At 38.0% G+C, this 24,175-nt stretch overlaps 1 protein-coding gene across 4 annotated transcripts in view; it reads left to right on the top strand.

The window, feature by feature from the left end:
- DENND5A (DENN domain containing 5A) overlaps positions 1–24,175 on the top strand; it is a 58,577-nt gene that overhangs the window by 18,276 nt on the left and 16,126 nt on the right. For 2 of the 4 annotated variants that reach the window (XM_032187653.1, XM_032187652.1), the window contains 10 exons: positions 4,429–4,616; positions 11,483–11,800; positions 13,410–13,625; positions 14,540–14,774; positions 15,305–15,455; positions 16,072–16,165; positions 19,209–19,340; positions 20,533–20,685; positions 21,452–21,556; positions 23,824–23,908. In XM_032187653.1, coding sequence (XP_032043544.1) covers positions 4,429–4,616; positions 11,483–11,800; positions 13,410–13,625; positions 14,540–14,774; positions 15,305–15,455; positions 16,072–16,165; positions 19,209–19,340; positions 20,533–20,685; positions 21,452–21,556; positions 23,824–23,908 — 1,677 coding nt within the window. The remainder of the gene's footprint in view (positions 1–4,428; positions 4,617–11,482; positions 11,801–13,409; positions 13,626–14,539; positions 14,775–15,304; positions 15,456–16,071; positions 16,166–19,208; positions 19,341–20,532; positions 20,686–21,451; positions 21,557–23,823; positions 23,909–24,175) is intronic. The other 2 variants (XM_032187656.1, XM_032187655.1) reach the window with 1 other exon arrangement.

Below are 24,175 nucleotides of genomic sequence, written 5' to 3'. Positions count from 1 at the left end.
GAAGCCCGTCAGGATGAGCAGTGCCCACAGCAGTGCTCCTGGATCCCTTTCCAGCTCTTTACTCGCTTCTCCTGGGCAGGCACTCAGCTCCCGTGTGGCCCGGCCTTCTATGTTCTGGCTTCTGTTTCCAACGTCGCCTTAATAGGCTTGACTTTTTCTCCCCTTTGGCACTTTCCGAGTGTCTGATCGGTGGTTAATTAATGTAGCTTAAAATAGCTCTGGGATGTGAGATTTTCGACTGCACACACAGACATATGGAAATCAAGAGAAAGGGATTAATGCAACCCAAGGCCTGTAGCCCTGGATCTTGGGCATTTTCTGTCCACTGTTTCCCCTGCCTTATACCAAACTTCGGATGAGTTGGGCTTCTCTACACCTTAATGAAGTGTCTTGTCTGAGTATATCAAGCTTTCACTTATAGTTTTTGGCTGAAAGTCCTCTTCTAATAGAAAATAAATTTCATTATTTGTTTGTTGACTTTTGTCCATCAATTTTAGCAATCTAGGGCTTCCTCAGTAGCTGTAGGGTTTTTGAAACGTACTTTCTGAAGTGTTCAATCTTGGACTTTTTTTCTTGCTATTTTTCTTTAAAACAAACAAACAAAACAACAAAAACAAAAACAAACAACAACAAAAACAAAGTAAAAAGCAACACAGCTTTTTGGGGCAGTTTACTATTATTTACTGAATTTACTGTCAAAGCTACTACTGAGTTAATAACAGAAGATACAGGATACTGCTGGAGTTGCCAGCACAGAAGATGAAGACTTTTCTAAAATGCTTTTGATAAAGACATTCTTTATTTTCTTATTATCTGAAATGGGAGTGGGTAGTATTTTTTAAGTCCTAGAAATCAAGTTTTTCTTCCTGAAAAATCTCATGTCTTTTCTGAGTTACTCTGTTTTCTTTTATGTGGCAGTGAAGTAGAAAATTGGTAGAGTGATTGCTTGCTTTGATGTTTAAAAGAGTGTTATCAGTAGGAAAAGGGAACATCTGACTGAGGTGCTGGTTGTCTGTTCCTTTACCATTTCCTCCTTTTGCTTTTTTTTTTTAGATACGGATGATGGTGTGCTCAGTTCTGAGTGGAACTAGAAAGTACTTGAACTTTTGGAAAGGGCTTGCTCATGTTCTTGTACAAACAGTTCTGCGAGGTCTAGGTTGTCTTTGTGAATCTAAATCTTATTTGTTTCAGCATCCTTTGGTTTTTGTAAATCTTTTGGTGCCCAAACCTGTGACAGCTGAAACTGCTGAGATCACTTCTCCTAGGTCAGATGAGATTGCTGGATTTAGATTTAAGACAGTATAAGAGGGTTTGCTAATGAGGTTTACTTTTTTTATTTTTTTCCTCTTGGAGGGCTTTGCAGCCAGATACATTTGTTTTTTGAAACAAATTATGTAGCATTTTAAGTTGCTGGCTGTCCTTGGAATTGGAGTAACTTCACTTGGCAGCGAGTGTGTTTTGCTTCTGAGATTCCTTTGACATGTTTCTGACATTATGCTTCTGGAAGTTCTTCTTTTGTCCCACTATATTGGCACAGCTTGTATGTTTGGGATCAGTGCCTTCCAAATGTAGGGAAGGAATGAGCTCCTTGATTTGACTGTTGTTTTGTGAGAATTGCCTCTCCCGCTTGGGAAAGCGTTAGAGGAACATCCATGCCTATGAGGTGATGAAGAACCCAAAGCTGCTCCTAGTGCTGAGCTGCTACTAAGGAATTCAGGCAAAAATATGAGAAGACAGTGGTGCTGAAGGAGACCTTTAGTTGTGCCCTCACTAGGTTATTTTGCAGAAGCTGATTTGCATTCCTGCAATTTATGTTGCTCTTACATCTGTGAAGCAGATTTATTTCTTATCTCTAGAGCACCTAGAGCTTTTCTGAAAAGTGTGCACTGAGTTAGGACAGCTGCAAAATTTGCTTGGAGGAAGCTTTTCTAAACAGCTAAAAACAATAAAAGGAGAAATACAATGCACCACTGCCACAGGTGATCTTGCTCAGTTTTATTTTTCTGTGTATTTTCTGGCTGCTGCCATTTTCAAGTAAAAAATTACATTTTTTTAGTTGATTGCGTTGACTTTGAATCGCTCCCCCCATCTACTTCACTTGCTTACGATGATGTTCCCTCTGGAGATGTGAAGTATTAGTTTTAATTTCTTTGCCCTGGTAAAACCACCACAGTAATTCTTTAATATCAGAAATACGCTGCTTTCCCTTTTTTTGTAAAGCAAATGAAACACCCCACCCTTGCTGGATAGGTATAACTTAAGAAAGCGTTCAAATTATTTTGGTTTCTGTTTGCAGGCTTCTTGTCTTTATCCTTTTGTCACTGGCTCCTGAAGTGCACAAAGCCTGCCGAATGTAGTGACCATTCTTGGCAGGCTGTGGTGATGCAGGTCAAGTGTCTGGGAATGGCTCATGCCATGTGGCTCTCCAGGATCAGAGAGTGTGTTTGCAGGCAGCTGGGTTGCAGGAGGTAGTTGCTGAGTGGATAGAAAATTTGAATTATTGATTTAACTTCGTAATTAATTTGAAAGGCTAATACTAAAGTTAGCATAATGACAGAGAGAGAAGTTGTATTTAAATTAGCCAGCAGAATTAGGCAAGATTTTTTTTTGCGTGTGTGTAGTAGGAAAACACTTTCTATTCTGAGACTTGTTCTTTCAGATAAACAAGCTGAATATGAACCAGCTGGAATATTTGTGTATCTCCGGCTTCTTTAAAGTAGTTTTTAATGCTGAAGAAAACAGGGCATGTGGTAGATTCTTCTTCCCAAAGCTTATCATTAATTCATCACTTCTTAGCATTCGGTCTGTGATTAAAGCTGCAAACCAGTAACTGTGCAGGCAGAAACTGGTGTCCAGGCAGAATAGGGCAGCGTTGCTAGTAATGTTGATTGAATTGTACCCTAACATGCTTCAGTCCAGGTATGCTATTTGCAAAAACATAGAACTGTTTAAGGCATCCTAGCTCGTTTTAATTTAAGGAGCACCAGCACAGCAGATCTGGTGTGAGACCGTGAGGAGTAGCATTATGCAGTAACCTTTTTGCCAGGCGTAGCTTGATCTGAAACTGAAAATTGAAAGTCTGGATTGCAGAATTGACTGCTGGTAGTAGCAAAACCCGTGATGAGTTCCTCTTGCAGACCCCAGACTCTCTAACTTCGATTCCACGCAAAACGAATCATGAATGCCAGGAACTGCTTAATTTCACTCTGGAGTGTTTGTTTAGAACAAATATTGTTTGCACTTTTCATATCCGCTCTGCAACAGTGTAGTAACAGCTTCAGAAACTTCCATGCCTGAACCTGTGCATTCAGGCTGCTTTTGCAATATCACATTGTCTGTAATCTTATGAATGTGTTGGAAGACACCCCCTCCCACCACACATGCATACACACACACGCACAAAGGATGCTGTTGGTTTTTTTTATTATTATTTTTCCCTTCCTCCTATTCCCTCTGCCTCCCTTTCTGGCTGGAATTAGGTATTGTTGCAGAATCATGCAGAAGGCATCCTTTGTTTACAGCTTGTACTGTATTTATAGCTTGATTGACGATAGGAGCTGTCTTAGTCTTACAAGCTTGCTTCATGGGCTTTCCAGCCTGGCTGCTCAGAAGCATTCTGAACGTTTTAGTGGTTGTTTGCATTAAACCACATGTTCTCAGTTCATCTGGTGTAGCCTCTTTTGCAGGATATAGATATCAAAAAACATTAGAGAAGATTCCAGAGTATAAAAGAGGAGGGGGAGGTTTTGGCCCAGCATACTGCAATATTAACTGCTCTAGACACCAGCTGCTGAATAAAAACGATCTTTTTGTATGCATGTTGCATAGGTGCAGCTAGCACTGCTGTTAAATGCTGTGAGGAAGAGTTGTTTTTACATTGAACTGAGAGTTTGGTCATGTGTTTCTAAGGACAAATGAAGCCAATCCTTTTTATTTCTTACGCAGATATTTCGGTCCCACTATTGGGTTGGCTACTATGCAGCATGCTTTATAGACGGTTAAGCACTCTTTTAGAAATGTTTATCTGAGAGATACCAGATGCCTTGGTTTTCATCCAAGGCTTGCATAGAAAGCCATAAGCATGGAGAAAATAAAATATTTCCGATGTATTTCCTAGACAATTACAATACAGCTTCCACGCTCGAATGGTGGACCTGCTTGTAACCCTGGATGAGGTAGCAGAGGGTGACCTAATGGGTGCTAAGACCTAACTTGCTCATTTCCGTGTGACTCGTGGAATGACCTACTTTGTGTTGAGCTCTCTTTGTCGTTTCAGCAAAATGGGCTTGGTGTACAAGTGTTGGCTTTCATTAAAGATGCTGCTCAGTTAGTAGCGAGTTTTGTGGTTTTACAGCAAGCTCTCGTTTCTTTAATTCAGAATGACTTAAATATCTTTATGAAAAGGATTTTTTTCTTGCTCTTTTTCAGATTATCAGAGACTGATGACTGTGGCAGAGACCATCACAGCACTAATGTTTCCATTTCAGTGGCAGCATGTGTATGTTCCTATCCTTCCAGCATCCCTCCTCCATTTTCTTGATGCTCCCGTCCCTTACCTGATGGGCTTGCACTCCAATGGATTGGATGACAGGTCGAAGCTGGAACTCCCTCAGGAGGTGAGAGGAGCTTGTTTCAATTGATGAAATAACGTAGCTATGAGAAAAGTGAGGAATGAGACAAAAGATGAACGTTAACTGTAACAGCTGTTGTGAAATTCCCGCTGGCTCCGATTTGGGATGGATCTTATCTTTTTGGAGACTCTGGAGAAAATTCAATGAAATTGCTAAACAAAACCCCATCTTTGGAATTGTGTGCTCTGATAAAGTTAGACTATAATTTTACATGTGTCTTTTACAGAAAGAACAATTTTATGGTGCAAAACTAACATATGTTGTGCTAGGAAATGCAGAAAAGTGCAGTGTGACCTTAAGGTCAAAAAAGCTGCTATGGCCAAAAGGCCTTGCAGCTGCTTGTGTGGTGCTGACTGAGCAAATCTTTACTGACATCAGTGCTGTGCTCTGCTTGCTCTGGTTCCTAGCTGTGCAGGATTAGGCTGGGTTTCTCTGCACTGTGTTTCTGAGTTGGCGTTGGTTTACCTGGACCCAGCTGGTCAGTTGTCTGTACCAAAACTATTTTGGTTTTTCCTCTGAATGTAAGCTTCAGCTCATAGCACCTACTTAAGCAAACTGGTACTAACTGGGATAGTGCTAAGGAAATCCTGCCTTGTAGTGAGCTTAGTTTAGCAACAGCTACTGCATAAATTATGGGAATGGTCCATAAAGGCTTTGCAACTCATACGTGGGGCTGGGACTACATTAAAACCACATAGGGGTTGCTTTTATTTTATCCCGCTGTTCACAAATATTATTTTTAGGGCAGTGCCAGGAGAGACTTTAGGAGCTGTTTGTGAGAATCAAGGGACCAACAGTGGTCGAGCACTACCTGAGGTAGCAGAGGAGGTGCCTGCAGGAGCCAGCAACTACCTGTGGGAAGCAGGTGTCAGGTGGCTGCTGGCTGGCTGGGTCAGGCAGCTCCATCGGTAGGCTGGATGGCTTCTCTTGTGGGGTAGCACTGGTGTGTTTGCTCTTGTAAGTAGCAACTGATGAGAGTTGAAGTGTTGTCTGGCTGTTGCGAAGAAGCTGGACAGCTCAATCCGATTGCCCTCTGGGAAGCTGGTGTTTGCAGAATGGTTAGCTGCGCAACAGCAGGTCTGGCCCCTGCTGGAGTCTGCTTAGTAGCTAGCATAGGTGTAACTTCACAGGGGAAGGACTGGGTAAATCCTGGAAAACATTCTGCTTAGAAAATCCTACTACTAGGGTCCATACTCTTTGTCACTTTCTCTGGTTGCCCATTTGCTTCTATTATCATTTAAATTACTGGAGAAGCGGTGTGGAGAAGTGTGGCAGGGAGAGGATTTTTTTGGTGATGGTGGTTGTTGCTTTTTTTTTTTTTTTTTTTTTTATCTGCTTCATTATTAGATGGTTCTGCAACATAGCTTGACATAAACTTCCTAAAAAAGCTATGTGGAAATAAAGACAAGATATTTTTGTGAACTTCCAGTCTGGTCACCATGCCAACATTGCTCTTTTTACTCAAATCCATATGCTGGTAGTTTTCATTGGCTTTTCCTGGCAAGTTGAAAAGAAATTTTCTCCTCAAATTGTTGTGTTATTTTCCTGATAAAGCTCAAGTCTTTATAAATCTCCCGATTTCTTTTTCTCCCTCTCTTTTTGCATTGGCATAATTAATAACAGAGTAATTAAGTCTTTATGAATTAATAACAGAGTAATAACAGCAGTTAACACAGGAAGTTCCATCTGAACATGAGGGAGAAAGTTCTTTGCTGGAAGTGGGACGGAGCACTGGCACAGGTTGCCCAGGGAGGTTGTGGGGTCTCCTTCCTTGGAGAAGTCCAAGCTGCCTGGACGCAATCCTGGGTAATGTGCTTTAGGGGACCTTCTTGAGCAAGAAGGCTAAATGGTCTACACGGTCTCCAGAGGCACCTTACAACCTCAGGCATTCTGTGATGAACATAATGTGTGTTCTTGCCATGAAGACAGTTTATTGGCTTTGTTTCCTACGTTTTTACGACACTTTGAATGCGTTGACACGCCTAATGAATATGGCTAGTATACTTTTTATAGAGGATAGCTGGAGGATAGTAAAGTGTATGTGTGGGAATGTATATTAATATACACCATGGATGTTCTCGTTATTTTAGGAAGTTTCAAAAAGACTGTCCTCTTCTTGTAAAGAGAGATTTTTCTAACTTTGAAATGACTCTGGGACCTCCATATAAACATTCTTGAATGGATGCTTCAGTTATTTAAAGGGTAAATGTTTTTAAAGAGCCTTATCAGGTTACTTTGGAGGTTTGAACTAAGGTAGATCTGTTTATAGATGTTAAAAATGAAATCAAAGCAGTACTAAAAAAAATCACCTGGCATCACAACTTTTTTTTTTTTTTTTTTTTTAGGTAGTCTTTAGTGAAGGCGGAGGAGTAGATTGTTGATACAGTCTTACCGAGATGCTGTTGGGAAGGGAAGGAAAGGACACAGAGTACTTGAGATATCAGCAGGAATGTGCCTGTGTGATGGAATATGCTGCAGGATACAAACTTGTCCTGAAGCTTCAGCTTTTCTCTTGTGCCCACCCATTGTTGTCCCCCACCCCCCTCCAAGAGTGAGCTTTTACAGTTGGGTACATGGCGTAGTCTGAGAAATCCCCCTGTCTGGGAGCCACTGCTGAGTAAGGTTTCTTGGTAACTGCTGAAGATCTTAGTGCTGCACTTTGGGAGAGTAGCTATGGTATACAAGTGGACTTTAACATACAGCAGAGACTTCAAAGATGCCTAGGAAGTTGCCCTATACAAATAGGGCAAATTTGTTTATCCAAGAGGTAAACTAGGCTGGGAAGAAGAAAAGCTCGCTGTTGTTGAGATTTACATTGGAGAGTATTTACTTTTAAAAAGCAAAACAAGAAAAAATCTGCTGTTCTAATGAGGCATGAATGTACCATTTAAGATGCAAAGCAGAATCTGAAGTGCATGTTAGTCTCACTAAGTGAAACTACTGATCAGTATCAGTATTTCTGACAACAACAATTTAATCAGCTCTAATATATTTAGAACTGCAGATTACAGGTTCATCTCAAAACAACTTGGCATTCTGATTAGGCCTTCAGATACCCTTCACTTGAAGAGCCAGATAAGCTCTAAACATAATTCCTTATGGAGAAGATGACAAGAAGCATGAATAAATGTCACGATATAACAGTAGAAGAGGCCATAGGGATTCTATTATGTGTACGTAAAGACAAATCAGTCATTGGTAACAAAAGCAACATTGCTATTTAATATTGCTTATCTCTAACGTTTGGGATGCATATGATACTATATGAAATCTTCAGGGTTATGTGAGGATCTCAGTTTCCAAGCCCTGCCTCTAGGCTTCTGATTCACAGATACAGTATCAGAATTTTCCTCCCTTATCAGAAGGGGTATCAGAACAGAGAGCTGTTCTACCTTCTAATTTATTTTGAGTCCTGAAAAAATGTTTGGCTTTGTCTTGAAACTGCATAAACCGCATCTCTGTTGCAAATCCATTCATGTGGATGGATGGGACAGTTCTTATTATCCAAGATCTAACTTAGACAAAGAATAGGGAAGTGAGGATTGATGGAAAATATAGTTAGTGCTTCTCAGTTGAAGGGCATTGAGTATAGTATTAGGAAGAGTATAATACTGCTATCTAACATGGCAAGGATACTTCAGTGTCTCTATAGATCTCCTGGTTGTTATTTTGTAATGAAGTTGTAAAAATAGTTATTTGTATTGCTCTAAATGTTTTAAAAATTCTTTAGGCTAATATATTTGAAAAGACTAACTGTCCTAACTACTAGGTCTTCCACAGATATGCCATAAAGCTTGTTTAGGTTTGCTTCTCGTGGCAGTCTCCCATATTCTGGCCACAGCTGATTCTTTAAGGAATGCTTTACCATGGGAGTGCGGAAACCCAGCTGTATCTGAGAAGTTGATGCTTTGTCAGATGATAGTTAAAATCTTCAGCAAAATAACCTAGTACAAAAAGTAAGTTTGCATTGCTCAGTGGTGAATTCATTCAAGTTCACCGCTGATATGAAGACCCTGACTCTCAGTAGCCTGCTAAAAGTATCAAGAGGCTCCAAACTTACTGTAGGGTTGAGTTGAGTTTCTTGTGTATGTCAGTGATACAGTACACTTACAAGTTAAGCTTGTTCTTACATCTGTTGCTGCTTTTGCTGAGGGCTCTTTCTGTGTGCATGAGCATCCTTGTGGTTTCGCTGGTGGCTGCATCAGAGGCCTGTAAGGAACCCAGAAACGAAAGGGCGGGGGAGGCATGGGAGAAGCTGTGCTAGAATAAGAAGGTGCTGCAGAAACTGAAGGGGAAGGCAAGAACATGTAGCTGTTTCAGATGTTGCTAGCAAAATGTGGTTTGTTTATCGTTAAGATTTATCAAAAAGGCGGTTAAACTAGCAGTCTTGCAAATCATAAACCCAGCAAATACTGAAGTAAGGCTGTTTTTCGATGTGTCTTTGAATTTCCTTTTAAAGAAACTTTTGCAAAGCTATAGCGATATATTTTTAACAGGCAAGTTAATCCCGGCCACTTCGTGCTTCTGACTTTGTGTGTGCATCTTGTCACTCACCTGCATATGAATTATGGAAATTGCAATGATTCTGAGTCAAAATAAGCAACGTTAAATCTTCCAGCACTTGTTAAATCAAACAAAACCAGTATCTTCTTTAAAAATCTTACTTTTAATGAAGGATCTTGGGCAATAAACTCAGCTTTTAAAGTCTTCCAAATTTTCTAAAAGAAAACATACATATCTGTCATATTAACAAAGAAATGGATTCTCAGTATTTTTATTTCAACCATTAACAAGATGTTACCGAATATTGAATCTTAACAAATTCTCTCTTTTTTTAATTTATGTTTGTTTCAGAAGATAGGTCTATTGAAAAGCCTTTTTTCTTCTTGATGCCAACATATTTAGATCAGATTAACCATGATAATTATTTTTAAAGATCATCGCTGCTCTGTATGCATTTTCATGCTGTCTGCTGGTGTGATAGATCCTTGATAATACTGCAGATTTATTGACAGACTTCAGTTTTACGTTAGTCAGTTTTCCTGCACTGCCGTGTTAAAGAGCCACTCGACGAGTTAAATTCATGTTTCTGAAGGCTGCAGCTTTAAGTTGTTCTACGTCACAAATTCTGACTTTTGCATGAAGATCAGTAGTGCTGAGAATGAACACAAAAATTCATCGTTTGCTCACAGGAATTCTTTAGAATTTAGGAGTTCTGTAAACATACTTTCCACTAGCCAGCCATGCATATATATATTTACATACCATGTTTCTTGTCTTTTAAGTGAAGTTGGGTGGTTATTTGCAAAGTCACAGAGGTGATGTGTACTGCAGATATGCTGTAGATGAATGTTTCTTAGTCTTTTAATGCTGTATTCAAGCAGAAAACTTCACTCAGTCATATTTTAATCTGACTGTCGAGGAGGGGATCTGAAAACCTGGATGCAACTTGTAGTCTGAGCACCTGTGTAGGACAAAGAATTAGATAGAACGTATTTTCTCTTTAGGGTGTCAGTGGGGCAGGGAGCTTACCCATTGTTTAGAGAATAAGCTCTTCCTTTTTAGACATTATTTTGGGAGAACCTAAATCATTTCCTTTTTTTTTTTTTTTATTTTTTTTGAACAGTCCTGAAAGGAAGGATATGGGCTTGATGCAGGCGTTGCTAGATGTGTGTGTAGTTTTGCCCCGTACCGTACTTGAGGTGAAACTAAAGAATTGCAATTGTCCTCTGGCCTTGGAATTAGTGGGAGCAGTCTAAACACCAATGAGGCAACTGAAAATTTTGCTGTTGACCTCAGGGCATCAGGCTTTGGCATTGTGTATATATATGAACATTGATGTACGTATATCTATGTTCCTAAGATGTGTCAGATTTTCACCAAAACCAAAACTCACCAAATATAGGGTGAGATAAATCCTAGAAAGATATGCAACTTCTTTTGGTGTTGTTACAGAAGCTACATAGGTGAATTATATATATAATATAATATATTATACATCATTATATATTATTATTAATATATATTATTAATATATTAATATATATTAATATATAATTATTAATATATATAATACATTATTATATAATATAATATATATTATATATATAATTCACCGATGTAGCTTCTGTAACAACACCAAAAGAAGTTGCATATATATATATATATATATATAATATATATATAATATATATATATATATTATATATATATATATATATTATTTGGTCTTTAGTAAATGAGTGAGATTGGAATAGGAAAACAGAATTGAACCTACTAGTTCAAATAATTTTTGTTTTCTTTTTTCCCCCTTGGAAGCAAGCCTCTAATCTTCCTTGGGGAACCAGTGTAGTTCTCAAGTTGTTTCCAAAAAAGACAAGATAATGTTATTGCAGCTTCTGCAATGTCATTACACCTTTCCAAGTGGAATGCACTGAACTTCAGAGGAATGGGTTTATGTGAGCAAGGTAGTCACTTGTTTATGTATGCAGATGTCGAAAATACTGTTGCAAATATCTTGTAGTTAAAATCTAGCTGTATGTGTATGTATGAACAAAAGCACACACCTGTACCTAATATATACTACAATCTCTTTTGTATCTGATTTACTACTTTAAAAATGAGTCTTCTTCCTTAATTATCTCCTTGGACATGGAAACGTAGGCTTCAGTAATGCTTTCTTCAAAGCCACCTGACCCATTCCATGATGGCTGGGGCAGGTTTGTTTTACAAAATACCTGAACAAATACATATGTGTACGATTCTTTTAATAAGCACCAAATCCAAAGACAAAATGTGACCCTTGTGCTTAATGGTATTCTAACGGTATCCTGTTCTAAATTAAATTCCAGGCTAACCTTTGCTTTGTGGATATAGACAACCATTTCATCGAGCTGCCAGAAGACTTGCCCCAGTTTCCAAACAAACTTGAGTTTGTTCAGGAAATTTCAGAGATACTAATGGCATTTGGAATTCCACCTGAGGGAAACCTTCACTGTAGTGAAAGTGCCTCCAAGATGAAGAGCCTCAGAGCATGTGACCTAGTTTCTGATAAAAGAAATGGGAACATAGCAGGATCACCTTTGAATTCCTATGAGCTGCTAAAGGAAAATGAGACCATTGCAAGACTCCAAGCACTAGTTAAAAGAACAGGTGTGAGTCTAGAAAAGGTAAGCTATGAAATGATCTACACTGTCTCTGGAACCACAGTAGCAGACGGTCTGAAGTGTTGATCTAAAGAGTGGCTTTGTGTTCACTGGAAAGAACTTCATTTAACATGTACATAAACCTTGTGAACATTTGTGGAGACAAGGACAAGTCGTAGGGGAGGAACTTTTTTTTGGGTCAAGATCATGTTTTTAAAAATACATCTTGCCTTGTGTATTCTTGATTTTAAGATTCACTCTAAATTTACATCACTTTCTTATGATTTACATGGTTGAAACTGACATCCAGATAATCCAAGGTTGGAATCCAACCTTGTTTGCTATGGGTATCTTTGTTTTACACTGTGTAAGAGTATGTGCAATTTTGCTTGCCTATTATCTGCTTTCTTTAGAGAAGCTGTGATGTTTTTAGTTGATATTGTAAAGCGTGTTAATGTCTGATCCAGCAAGTGAATGTGTACACGGCTTGTGGTGACCCCAGTTGTGTTTTTGAGTTGGGGTGTGTGTGGGGAAATGTGGCCCTTCTTGCATAAACGATTTTACCTGAAGAACCACTGTGGAATTTTTGAACCTTTGTAGAACAGATGAAGGTTTTCTGAGTAAAACTTATTTCTGGCATGTTTAAGTTATCTTGACCAGTTCTTCTTCCTTGAGACTTACTCCTACGAATGTGGCCATAACCTGGCCTACAGGTGGGGACAGAGACAAATTGTGTGATCTAGCATCAAGGAGGAGAGCAGCTTTGAGGGGAAGGGTCTGCATGGGGCCTATAAGAAGCATCATTTGGTTACTAACTAGACAGGATTAGATGCTCAAATTAGCTATGTTCCTCCTTAGGTTTTCCTTTTGCATTGTTTTCTTCTTGTTCAGGAGAAAACTGGTAAGAAGCTTTTGTTCTTTTGCTGATTGGATTGGGAAGTGATGGGAGAAGTACAGGCCTTTTTCTAATTCTTACATGTTTTTGCATATTCAGGCCTTACCTCTGTGCTCTCTTCCATAATAAAGAACAGTTGATTTGTAATTAGAGATTACTCTGGGCTGTGTAGTGATGAACAGTGCATTATGATGCTAAACGATGACCTAGGTTGTAGGAAATAGGCTAACAGACATGCACAACTTATTTTGACTGTACATATCTGAATGCATTTGTAAGCTGGTCTATATTAACCTGTAACAGTGTAACATGGACTTGTGTTACACAAGACAGAGATATGTATTGGTTTAATATACATGGATAGCAAAAGTCCTACAGAAAAGTAAATGGTAAAAGGATATTAAGTATATGGCATAGATGGGCATGTATGCAGTTGTTATCTGTACATTTTTTAACCTAAAGTATATCCATTGCAACCCGTTCTAAAATAGGATATGGTTTATTACTGAAGGGATAGCTTTTATAGACAAGGTTTTTTCAGTTTTTTTTTTGATGTTGCTGTTTTATGGCAGTGCTTGAAACTGGAAGTAATCTTTTTCTTATTTTCGAAGACTAGAATGTTGAATCAGTAGCAGCTGAATGGCAGATTAGGTCTTGTGTGCCCATAATACCTGAAAAAGCAACAATATACAAATAAACTTTTTTGGTGTGTGTGTGTGTGTTCGTTTATTTCCTCAGCTGGAGGTGCGAGAGGAGACCAGTAGCAAAAAGGATCTTAAAATTCAGTGTGATGAAGAAGAATTCAAGGTTTACCAACTGAATATTCAAATCCGTGAAATTTTTGCCAACCGCTTTACACAAATGTTTGCAGATTATGAAGTGTTTGTCATTCAACCCAATCAGGACAAGGAATCTTGGTTTACAAACAGGGAACAGATGCAAAACTTTGATAAAGTAAGTTGTAATAAATCAATTTTAAAACTATAGCAGTATTTATGCCTAAGATTTTGTTCACTGGATCATAAAATGGAAATCAGTACTATCAAAATTGTAATTTCTTCCTTAAATTTCAGTGTTCCCCCCAAAAGACCCATCTTGTATATTATGTGGGAAAAATAGCTACATAAACACACTTGAAGATGTGCTTTTAATGATACTGTATAAAAATATGTACATTAGAAAGTCTCACTCTATGGTTAACCTCTACATTAGCGTTAAATATTTTTAGTGAAAATTATTTGTGTTGTTTTTCTGTTCGTTTTTAACCAGAGGTACTGCTGAATCTGTTGATGAATAAAGCCCTGATACCATGCAGCTTAGGTACATGTGTACCAAATATCTTTTTTCAGTGAAATACAGCACCCAGCTCTTCCGAGTTTACTAGTAAACTCTGTACATTCCTTACCGGAGATCAGATGTTTGTCCACAGGGTAGATAATATACGTGGATAAAGATTATGTTGGATCCCTACATACTAGAAGGCTAATCAGATTTCCATCAAATCGTATGAAAAGATTCTCATCAACTTCATAAGCTTTGAGCCTAGCCAGGTGTAATACCCACACCTGCAGTACTTTTATTGTGGTTTGCTGGGATTCTATTGATTTTTTTGTTAATTCTTTTAGAAAATGAAGGAAATAGTAAAACCACAGCTTAATAATTGTTGTGCTGTGTAGTAGTTGATAATTATGAAACTGAAAATTTCTATTGACTGCCTGTTCTGGAGACAGAACTGTTGTCTTCATTAAAAATAGGCTTTGAATGGTTCTAAAACACCTTAGTACACCCTTAATTAGAAAAATTGGAGATACTTTCTGCCTGTATCTCTGCAGACCAACAAACATTCTTATTTGCTTGCTGTCTTTTAGGCATCGTTCTTGTCAGACCAGCCTGAGCCTTACTTGCCTTTCCTTTCAAGATTCCTGGAGACACAAATGTTTGCGTCATTTATTGACAATAAGATTATGTGTCATGATGAAGATGATAAAGACCCTGTTTTGAGAGTATTTGATTCTAGAGTGGACAAAATTAGGCTGCTAAATGTTAGAACACCAACTCTGCGCACATCTATGTATCAAAAATGCACAACCATTGATGAGGCTGGTAAGAATAAGAAGCTCCTTTCTTGGCACCTAAGAAAACACAACATAGTCAGTGCTATGTGCTGTAGATACTAAGTTAAAGTTAAGCAACTACTGTCAACACTAAAAAAAAAAAAAAAAAAAAAAAAAAAAAAAAAAAAAGAGAGAGAGGAAAAAAAAAAGCCAAGGGGAGGGAGTGAGGGAGTGGAGAGGAAGAGACCAAAAATCTGAAGTATGAAGCTAAAGTGAGCAAGCTAAATGTTATATAGGAAGCTGAGATGAGATTCACGTAACGAGTAATTGATGTTAACTGTTTTCCTGTATGCATTGATGTGCAGAAAAAAGTTTGAGCTTAAGAAGATAAGCATTTTTCTCCTTAATGCAGTCTTCGTTTAATGCTTAATACACTCTTGTACTAGCGTGCCTTGAGGTCCAGAAGAAACTTTTGCCTCCTCTTAAATTTGAGATCTGCTTTTAGCTGTGGATATGTGATTATACATTAATCATATTAAGACAGGTGTTTAAAAAAATTCAACTTTCTTACTATTTCAGAGAAATCGATTGAATTAAGACTGGCAAAAATAGATCACACTGCAGTCCATCCACACCTGCTGGACATGAAAATTGGACAAGGAAAGTATGAACTTGGATTTTTTCCCAAGCTTCAGTCTGATGTTCTGTCTACTGGACCAGCAAGCAACAAGTAAGCAAGCTAGGACAACAGGTGCTGGATCTCGGTTAGAGCTATAAGAATAGCACTAAAGCAGAGATACCGCTTTAGTATCAAGAGAACAAATTCAGTATTTTCTTTCTTCAAAATGAGAATAATTCAGAAAAGTGATATATATGGGTTGTATATGGTAGTTTTTGTTTTGTTTTTATTATCTGGAATTTTAGAAAGGAGAAATTTAACTAAGGAGCCTTTTTATAATTGAGGTACTTCTGAGTTACATTGAACTGCTGCTGCTATAAAAAGCAGATCTCCTTATTGGTTCTTAGTTAAGAGCTAGTGTATGTTTTAGGATATCTTCTTATTAAAAACTTGAAGAAAGAGGAAAAAGGTGTGAATTAGAACTGGATATCCTAAAATAATGGAAAAATACAAAACAAATGTATGTGATCTAATTTTGAGTTCCTCTGGTTGCCCAAGACTGGCAGCTTCTGTAGAGATTCTTTGTGTGTATTTGCAGCTGTGCTTTGTCTGGCAAAACAGATGTTGACATATTCAATATACAATGAGATAGAAACTTATTTTTCCTCCATTACTACTCCTCTTCACCTGGTTCTCGATAGTTGCTGAGTAAGTCCTCTGTCTGTAGGTGGACAAAGAGAAATGCTCCTGCACAGTGGAGGCGGAAGGACAGACAAAAGCAACACACGGAGCACCTGCGTCTTGACAATGATCAGCGAGAGGTGAAAACTGTTCAACTCTAGAGATCTGTTATTTATTTATTTATTTTTGATGGCTTGAGTAGTGAATGGTCTGTAGCATTTATAGAATGTCTGTAGTTACTTGCAGTCCATCTTTGCTATCCCTTATTTGTGCAAATGAAGTTCTCTGTCCTTTGGAGACTAAAATAGGTTGGTCTGTGAATTGGTTTTAACCTTGGTTAGGTTTGTCTGCCTATTTTTAGTCTAAAGCATTAGTTCTTTCATGTGATTTTAGAGTGCGTCTCGCACTCAGAACGTTTCCCTGTTAAAAGTTCTTTTTCTGACTCTGAGCCCGTCGAAGAAGTCATTCACTATGAAAGGGTGGGCCAATGCTATGTTGTTGCAGTGTTGCTCTGGAGCTCTCCTGCTAGCTTCACTTGGATGTAGTGCATTTATAGAACACAGACCAGCACTGTGTAGGAGATACTAGTTGGGTTTTGGAGCAGCATAGCTGTACTGGTAGGACAGAACTCTGACGCTGAACTGAAAATTTCTTTCACCTGTGCCTCTACAGCTGATTTTTTTTTTTTTTTTTTTGGTGGTGAAAGCAATTTGAAAGAGCTTGGTGATTTGGACTCTTCAGTACAATTTCTGATTCATACAGTCAGTAAATGTTATGCTGAATGTTGATATAAGAGTGATTCTGAAAATAATCTGGTTTAAAACATCAGAATTGATTTGTTCTTAGTAATCCTGAAGCTTTACTTTGCTTAACTGTATGTTCTCCACAGAAGACAGTATTCTCTCGCCCTGTTAAACATTTTCAGAAAAGCTTCGCTTGGAATTTTAATGTAATCTCACATCTGTTAGGAAAGTGTTGTCAAGATGAAATATATTTCTTTGTTCAGTTCCATCTTTTGTAGTAGTGATGAGTTTAATTGCCTTTCCAGTGTACTTATTTCCAGAACTTTATTCTTGGTTTGTGAAGCGAATTGAAGTGTTGTGTCATCCATAACCACGCAACAGAAAAGTGTCTGCATATACTAAGAAGCTACACATAATTTCTGGCTTTGACATGCTTCGCGTGCTTAGATAATTCGGAAGTATTTTTTACTTAAAAGTCACAGAAGTGAACAAGAGTTGATTTATAATCTCATTATTGCTTTTAAAAATTACAATGTTTAGCACATGTAATTTTATGAAATATCAGGTAATTACAAAGACAAAAATCTACCTCTAGCCTCCATTTTGTTTTTTTTTTCTTCCCACTTCGTTTGCTTTTAACTGTATCTTCACTAGTTGGTTATCCTATAGGATTTATTCTGGCACAAGATAAATAATTTCTAAGGAATAAAAATGGCAAATACATGTTCAAATGAGAGTGCCAACTGCCAAATTCATCTGTGCTGCATTTTGTGCAGGGCTTTATGCTGTACCTTGTTGATTACATAGTGCTGTTTGGATGCTGACCCCTTTCCCCGGTGACTCAGACTTTCCTATTGAGTCTGAAAGAAAGGGGAGGGAGCCCTTTGAGATGAATGCTGCATCAGGCTAAGCAGGAGGCAGTGGTTTGAAAATGTAATGTGAGTTTTAGACAAATGGAAGCTTTGGGACAGTCAACAAAAATCTGTGACATTGAGGCTTAGTGGCTTCTAAATTGCAGGCATTTGTGCACAGTGGAGGTCAGAGTTTACACCCATCCAATGATTAAACATCATCTTTTTCTTTTTTCCTTTCAGCTTTATTACTTATTTGTTTTTATGTTGATTGTTTGGGAGTTCTGCATTATATTATGTCTTCACTCTTCTCCTTTTCTGTTTTGCATGCTTGCTTTTATTACTTCATGTATACTTACTGCTTTCACTTTACATGGTCCATTTGGCTTTTTGCTACCAACTTGTCCTGCCAGCACCTGGACTTTTCCATGCCAGAGCTTCAGTTGCAGTTATGTTTAGGCTGGGACCAGCATGATTGGCCCTTCATGCCCTCTATAAAATCTGTGTCAGAACGTTATCTGGTATGTTAGATGCACAATATGACTGTAATCGTAGTTCTGGATAAAGATGCATAGTTTATATCATAGCTCTTCAGTGCAAGGCTGATGGAGAAGATGCTTTTTTTCCTCTTTGGAAAGATTACATCTTGTTTGATAATTCTGTCTGTAAGATACTTAAAGTAACATTATAGTAACATTAATATTACTTATAGTAACATTACTTATAGTAACATTAATATTACTTAACATTGTTTATCACTGAGACTATACTCAATACATGTATTACTACATTAATATTAATAAATTATAAGAGTAATAAGTTACTTATTAATCAGAAATATGTACTAATTTTGAGTTTTAGCTCTTGTACTAATTCATTGCTTATTCACAGCTGGCTATGCTCCAACCAATCTGTGCTCACATGGTTTTCAAAACATTTGTCAAATTGTCTCTGGGGTGAAAACAATGACAACTACTTGGTGGTAGTAATAGGAGCAGAATAGCTTTCAAATAAGGTCCAGGAGATCATTTTGCTCTAAAATGTAGATGATTCAGAGCTGAAAGCTGTCAGTAACATTTTGCAGCTGCTTGAAAGACAAAGGAGGCTGGGCAAGAAACAAGAGACTTGCAGAAATGATTATGGGTCTCAGATGTTGCCAGGGTCCAGGCAGGAGTTTTTATGCAGTCCATATGTAGACCACAGGCTGCCATTTGAAATCTTGGTCTAGGTAACTCATACACACTTGCATTTTATATGGAAAAAAAATAGTGAGACTGTTCGCAGTTTTTGAGGGATTAACTAAATCTATGCATCTAAATATCCTTGTCATTTTGTGTTGTGTTTTTGTTATTTAGTAATGTGTGTTCTAACATTAGCTAAATAATGTAAATGGGGATTTGATCTTCAGTGAAATAATACGCTAACAGTCCATGCCCAACATTATGCTGGATATAAAAAGGGGACTCTTCTGAAGGAGGTTGTGGTCATTTCTTCTTTGTTGCATTGAGAGCTGTTGGTGAAGATAACTTCACCTCTTTTCTCTTGGCAAATTAGTCTCACTTGCATTTTTGTTTTCTGTCCCAATACAGAAATATATCCAAGAAGCCAGGAATCTGGGCAGCACTATTCGGCAGCCCAAGCTATCTAACCTCTCTCCATCAGTAATTGCACAAACTAACTGGAAGTTTGTAGAAGGATTGTTGAAGGAATGCCGAAATAAGGTAATTCAGAGAACATATCTGTTCTCTTGTACATAATATTCATCCTTTGTGGACCATGTTGTGACCAATACATGTGAACCCCTGCTCTTCTGCCCTGTGTCTCTGCTTTATCTGTATACCCAGCTTGTTTCCATAATAGTGAGAAATTCATGAAGAGAGAACGTATTCAGAAATTCTGCCAGGAGTGGAAATTGTATCATGTTATCTTATAATAGATGAAAAATGATAGACTGAATATTTTGATGGGTCGTCTTCATACTGCTGCCTATATCTATTTTAGCATATTTCATTTATCACTGAGACTATACTATTTCAACAAGAGAGAATATTCCAAAATAGGAATTTGTCATGAAAACACAGAGCTGTGTTGCAGGGTCTTGCTGCTTGGCCACTAATTTGTCAAACTGTGGCCTGTTCTTCTGTTTATTCAGATTACCATGTGGAGGTTTATACGTGCCCATGTGCAAGGCCCTTGTAAGAAAGATGGAGGGGGCTGTAAAGCAATCAAACACGTGGCTTGTAAAAACAAGGATAAAAGAAATGCAGTCCTGCTCAAGTTTCAGAGATATTATGTATGTTGAGTTGTTCTGCCAAATCATTGCTATTCTATCCTTCCTTGTTTGTTCTTTCCAGGAGAAGCAGTTTCTCTGGAAGTTTCTCTGCTTCTCCCGGAAAGAGTCCAGCAGAGGGCCACAAAGATGATACAGGGCCTGGAGCATCTTCACTATGAGGAAAGGCTGAGAGATCTGGGCCTATTCAGCCTGGAGAAAAGAAGACTGAGAGGGGATCTCATCAATGTTTACGAATATCTTAAATGTGGGAGACAGAGGGATTTGGCCAACCTCTTTTTCAGTCGTTTGTGGGGACAGGACAAGGGGCAATGGCCACAAAATGGAGCCCAGGCAGTTCCACACCAACATGTGAAAGAACTTCTTCACGGTGAGGGTGACGGAGCACTGGGACAGGCTGCCCAGGGAGGTTGTGGAGTCTCCTTCTCTAGAGATATTCAAGGCCTGTCTGGATGCCTACCTGGGCAGCCTGCTGTAGGGAACCTGCTTTGGCAGGGAGGTTGGACCTGATGGTCTCTTGAGGTCCCTTCCAACCCCTACAATTCTGTGATTCTTCAAAAAGTCTGAATGATCTTAGAAGTCCGTGCAGAAAGAACTAACTATTTTGCTTTGTCCTTTTTAAGACCAAGAGGATGTTAGTTGAAAAAATGGGGCGTGAAGCTGTGGAGCTGGGTCATGGTGAAGTGAATATCACAGGTGTAGAAGAGAATACCCTGATAGCCAGTCTGTGTGACCTCTTAGAAAGGATATGGAGCCATGGTCTGCAAGTCAAACAGGTGAGGAGCAGATATTCCTGCATGTTACAGAGCATACTTCCATGAAGTCACATTTTGCTATTTTTCCTTCTGCTTTCAGAGGTACCAAGTCTGTGTACATAGATGTGTTAATATATAAAAATACTTGCACACAGCCCCCAGCGTTTTTTATGTCAGTTAATGCCTCCTTGTCTGTCTCCACTTTTTGCTCTGGGGTGGGTGCAAATGCACGCACAGATTTGTTCCACAGATTACTTTTTGAACACTTTCTTTCCATTTTACCAAGGTTTTTGTGTTTATTTTTCTGTTTTGTTTTTTAAGATAAAAGTAAATTAGTCTTTGATTTTTTCTTAATATTTTAGTTATTTAAATTGCAAAGGATTTAATGCAGTGTGTGTTAAATGTGGTGTCCGTGGAATATTATATGGGGAATCTTTTTCATGAAGGGTAATTTAATTTTTAAAAGTAAAACCCTTGCTATTTTGTTTCTTTCAGAATTATATAGGGATAGTTAAGTGTTGCTTGTGGGATTAGATGGAGTTTTAAGGTTTTTATTCTCTCCTCATTTGTGCAAAAGAATAACAAGGAATCTGAGGATTGTAACTTTTTTTTTAAAAAGAATTAGCAGAATAAATGTATGTAATCCAAACAACTGTAATTCAGTATCTGTCCCCAGCACCCAAACACCAGTGTTTAAATCTGCTCTCCTTCAAACTTTATAGCAGTAGTTTCTCTATGTGAAGATTTATCATGTGATTCTCTCCCTTCCCTCTTGTATATCACTTAGGATAGAAGCTGTACTGCTTTCGTCTTAGAAGACAGAGCATCAGTATACTCTGCTTCAACTCAGATTTGGGCCTTTCAGACCACCAGACGGCCAACCCTACATAAGGTTAATGCTTTGGATTGATTGCAGATGTTGGCAAACAGTGCTGAATGGTGGAATAAATAGAGTGGTGGAATATAATAGAGGCCTGATGGAGGAAGTGCTGTGCATCTAATACTATGATCCACAGTAAAACTGCACTACTAATTCTCTGTGTACTCTGGCCTTTATTAAATATGCAAAAGCCTGCTGTTTTATACATCAGTTTTATTTTGTTTTTCAATAATGAGCCAAGGAAGACTCGACTTTCTCAATTGACTGTAGTAATGAGGATGGTTTTCCTTCCACCAGTCCTTGCTTTTACCAATTTTCCTGCTGATGAGCCCTGATAGTCCAACATTAGCTGACCTACCAATTTTTCCACATGCAAAGTGAATCTGCACCTTCCTTTGCCCAAAGCAATGCAGGAGAGTTGTAGAATGTAGGGTCCGATGACCAAAGTAGTTTGAACTTTCAGAGGGCCTTTGTTGTTCCCTTGCCTGTCTCGCTGCTTTCTTTAGGCTGTTGTTTTTTCCCTTTTAGAAACAGTTTGTGTCATCATTGCTACTTGAAGTTAGAGCAGAGTAACATGATGGTAAAGGAAGTGGGCAGATACCTACTGCATGAGTTCTTACATTCATCGTGATCGTTGGCATATATTTGCTACAAGATTCTTTGTTTGCTGCTTTATGTGCTCTTTTGCAGTTCTCCTTGCCATGGCAGCAAGATGCTGAACTAGACTGCATGTGTGTGTATGTTTATTCGGAGAAATACTCTTTTCAGTGTAACTGTTCTCTGGTTGATGTTTTCACGTTCTCTTTTTATGTTTTTATAAGACTCACAATTTTGGCTTCCCATGTTGGATCTGTCAGGTATTGAGGCATTGGGCTTTTCTGAAATTTTTTTTAATACCTTCACCACAAAGTATTTTCAATAAATTTCTCAACACAGATATAAAAGACACTTTTTATCTTTTGGAGACAAGCTGTTTCATTTGGTATAGATAAAATGTCTTGGAATGAGCCATCATGATTGTTAGTGAGCTGTAGGATAGAATTGATTAGAGATGCTTAAATATATATATTTTTAATTTTTTGACTTTCAGAGTTGAACCATAATTACTGCAATTCAGGAAGGTACTTACACGATTACAGATGTGAAATCAATAGTACTGAATTGACAGCTCTTGCTTTACAGTCAGGGTTTCTTTCTGCACAAAGTTGTAACTAAAAATCTGGCTTTATAATATGACTGGTCTTATGAAGTGCAGAATTGCTAGATTTTTACTGGGATTTCCAGTTAATGTAATAATTAAGGAAGATAATAGCTAATAGTAGTTAATTTTCATTGTAAATAATTTCAATTAATGTGCTGGAGAGACCCTACTCAGTTAATGCTGCCTTCTGTGGCTTTGCTAGTCTTTGATTTATCATGCAGAATATTTTAAGATGAAACCAAGAATCTTCTAATTTGCCAATGAAATATTTCCTGCCTTCTTTTTTCAAGTCACCTGAGGTTTAAGAAAGAAACATAATGAGCAAGATGCACCTTTTTGACATTATTTGACAGATTAATCTTGACCTAAATACTGCATCCCAAACTTAACTTTGAAGTTGTTTCTGTAATGTGTAGAACAAGAGTATTCTTGCTGATAAGCTTTTGTTGTCCTACTTGTGTTTTGATTTGTTTTACTTTACTGTGTTTGTAATTATCCAGGTCTTTTACCTGATGAAACTGAGGGAAATCTTTTGAGTTTCTGCAAATTGACAGCATGCAGCTATAGCCCTGAATTACCCTGAAGGGAACAGATACGCAAGACTTGGTCTGGGTGTGAGATGGTTTACCCAGGCTGGTTCTGTGCATCTTGCCAGCTCGCTGCTGGAGACGCAGGGAGGGAAATGCGTAGGAAAGATGACAGTCGCAGTCTGAGAACTTTGCTTGTGCATAATGTTTTACAAGGAATTTAAATGTTTTCTTGTCAAGTTGATGAACAATCATGTTGATGAAACTTGGCTGACTTTTCCAGATTACCGGAATCATTAGATTGTAGTAGTTTTTAATTTTGCTTTATTTTCTCATCCTTTTTACAGCTCCTGAGCAACTGAAACTTGTCTCTCTTTTTTTTTCTTGTCTAATTAACGACTTTGTAGGAGAAACATATTTGAAGCAAGCTTGTTGTTGTTGTTATGGCTGATATATCCTATTATGATTTAAGCCTTTTTATTCAGCTCATAGTTGTATCTTCTGAATCGGGATCCTGTATTTTGTAGTAACTAATATATTTTTAATTCTAGGGAAAGTCTGCTTTGTGGTCTCATCTGCTGCATTACCTTGAAAACAGACAGAGAAGAACTACATCAGGCAGCTTCAGTACCTCAGGTAAGATTAGCTTCTACTGGAAGATGATGAACATACAAACAAAACAGCTGAGTAAAAGCTGCCTGCTGATTTGCACTCAGTAAAGATTGTTTCCTTGGAAATAACCCTTCATAAAATATAACCAAATTGAGTATTTGATTTGCTAGGGAATTAATATGGACCTGATTTATTGTCTCAATGTGTTTTGTGGAAAATTAACTTTTTTGTGATTGCAGTAGTCAGATACTAGAAATATCTGATGTTTCAAAGACTTTAAAATGGGTCTGC

This window comes from Aythya fuligula, chromosome 5 (assembly GCF_009819795.1).
Source record: "Aythya fuligula isolate bAytFul2 chromosome 5, bAytFul2.pri, whole genome shotgun sequence".
Lineage (NCBI taxonomy): Eukaryota > Metazoa > Chordata > Aves > Anseriformes > Anatidae > Aythya > Aythya fuligula.
The sequence above is the reverse complement of the archived record's forward strand: the minus strand, read 5'-3'. Positions and strand labels throughout refer to the sequence as shown.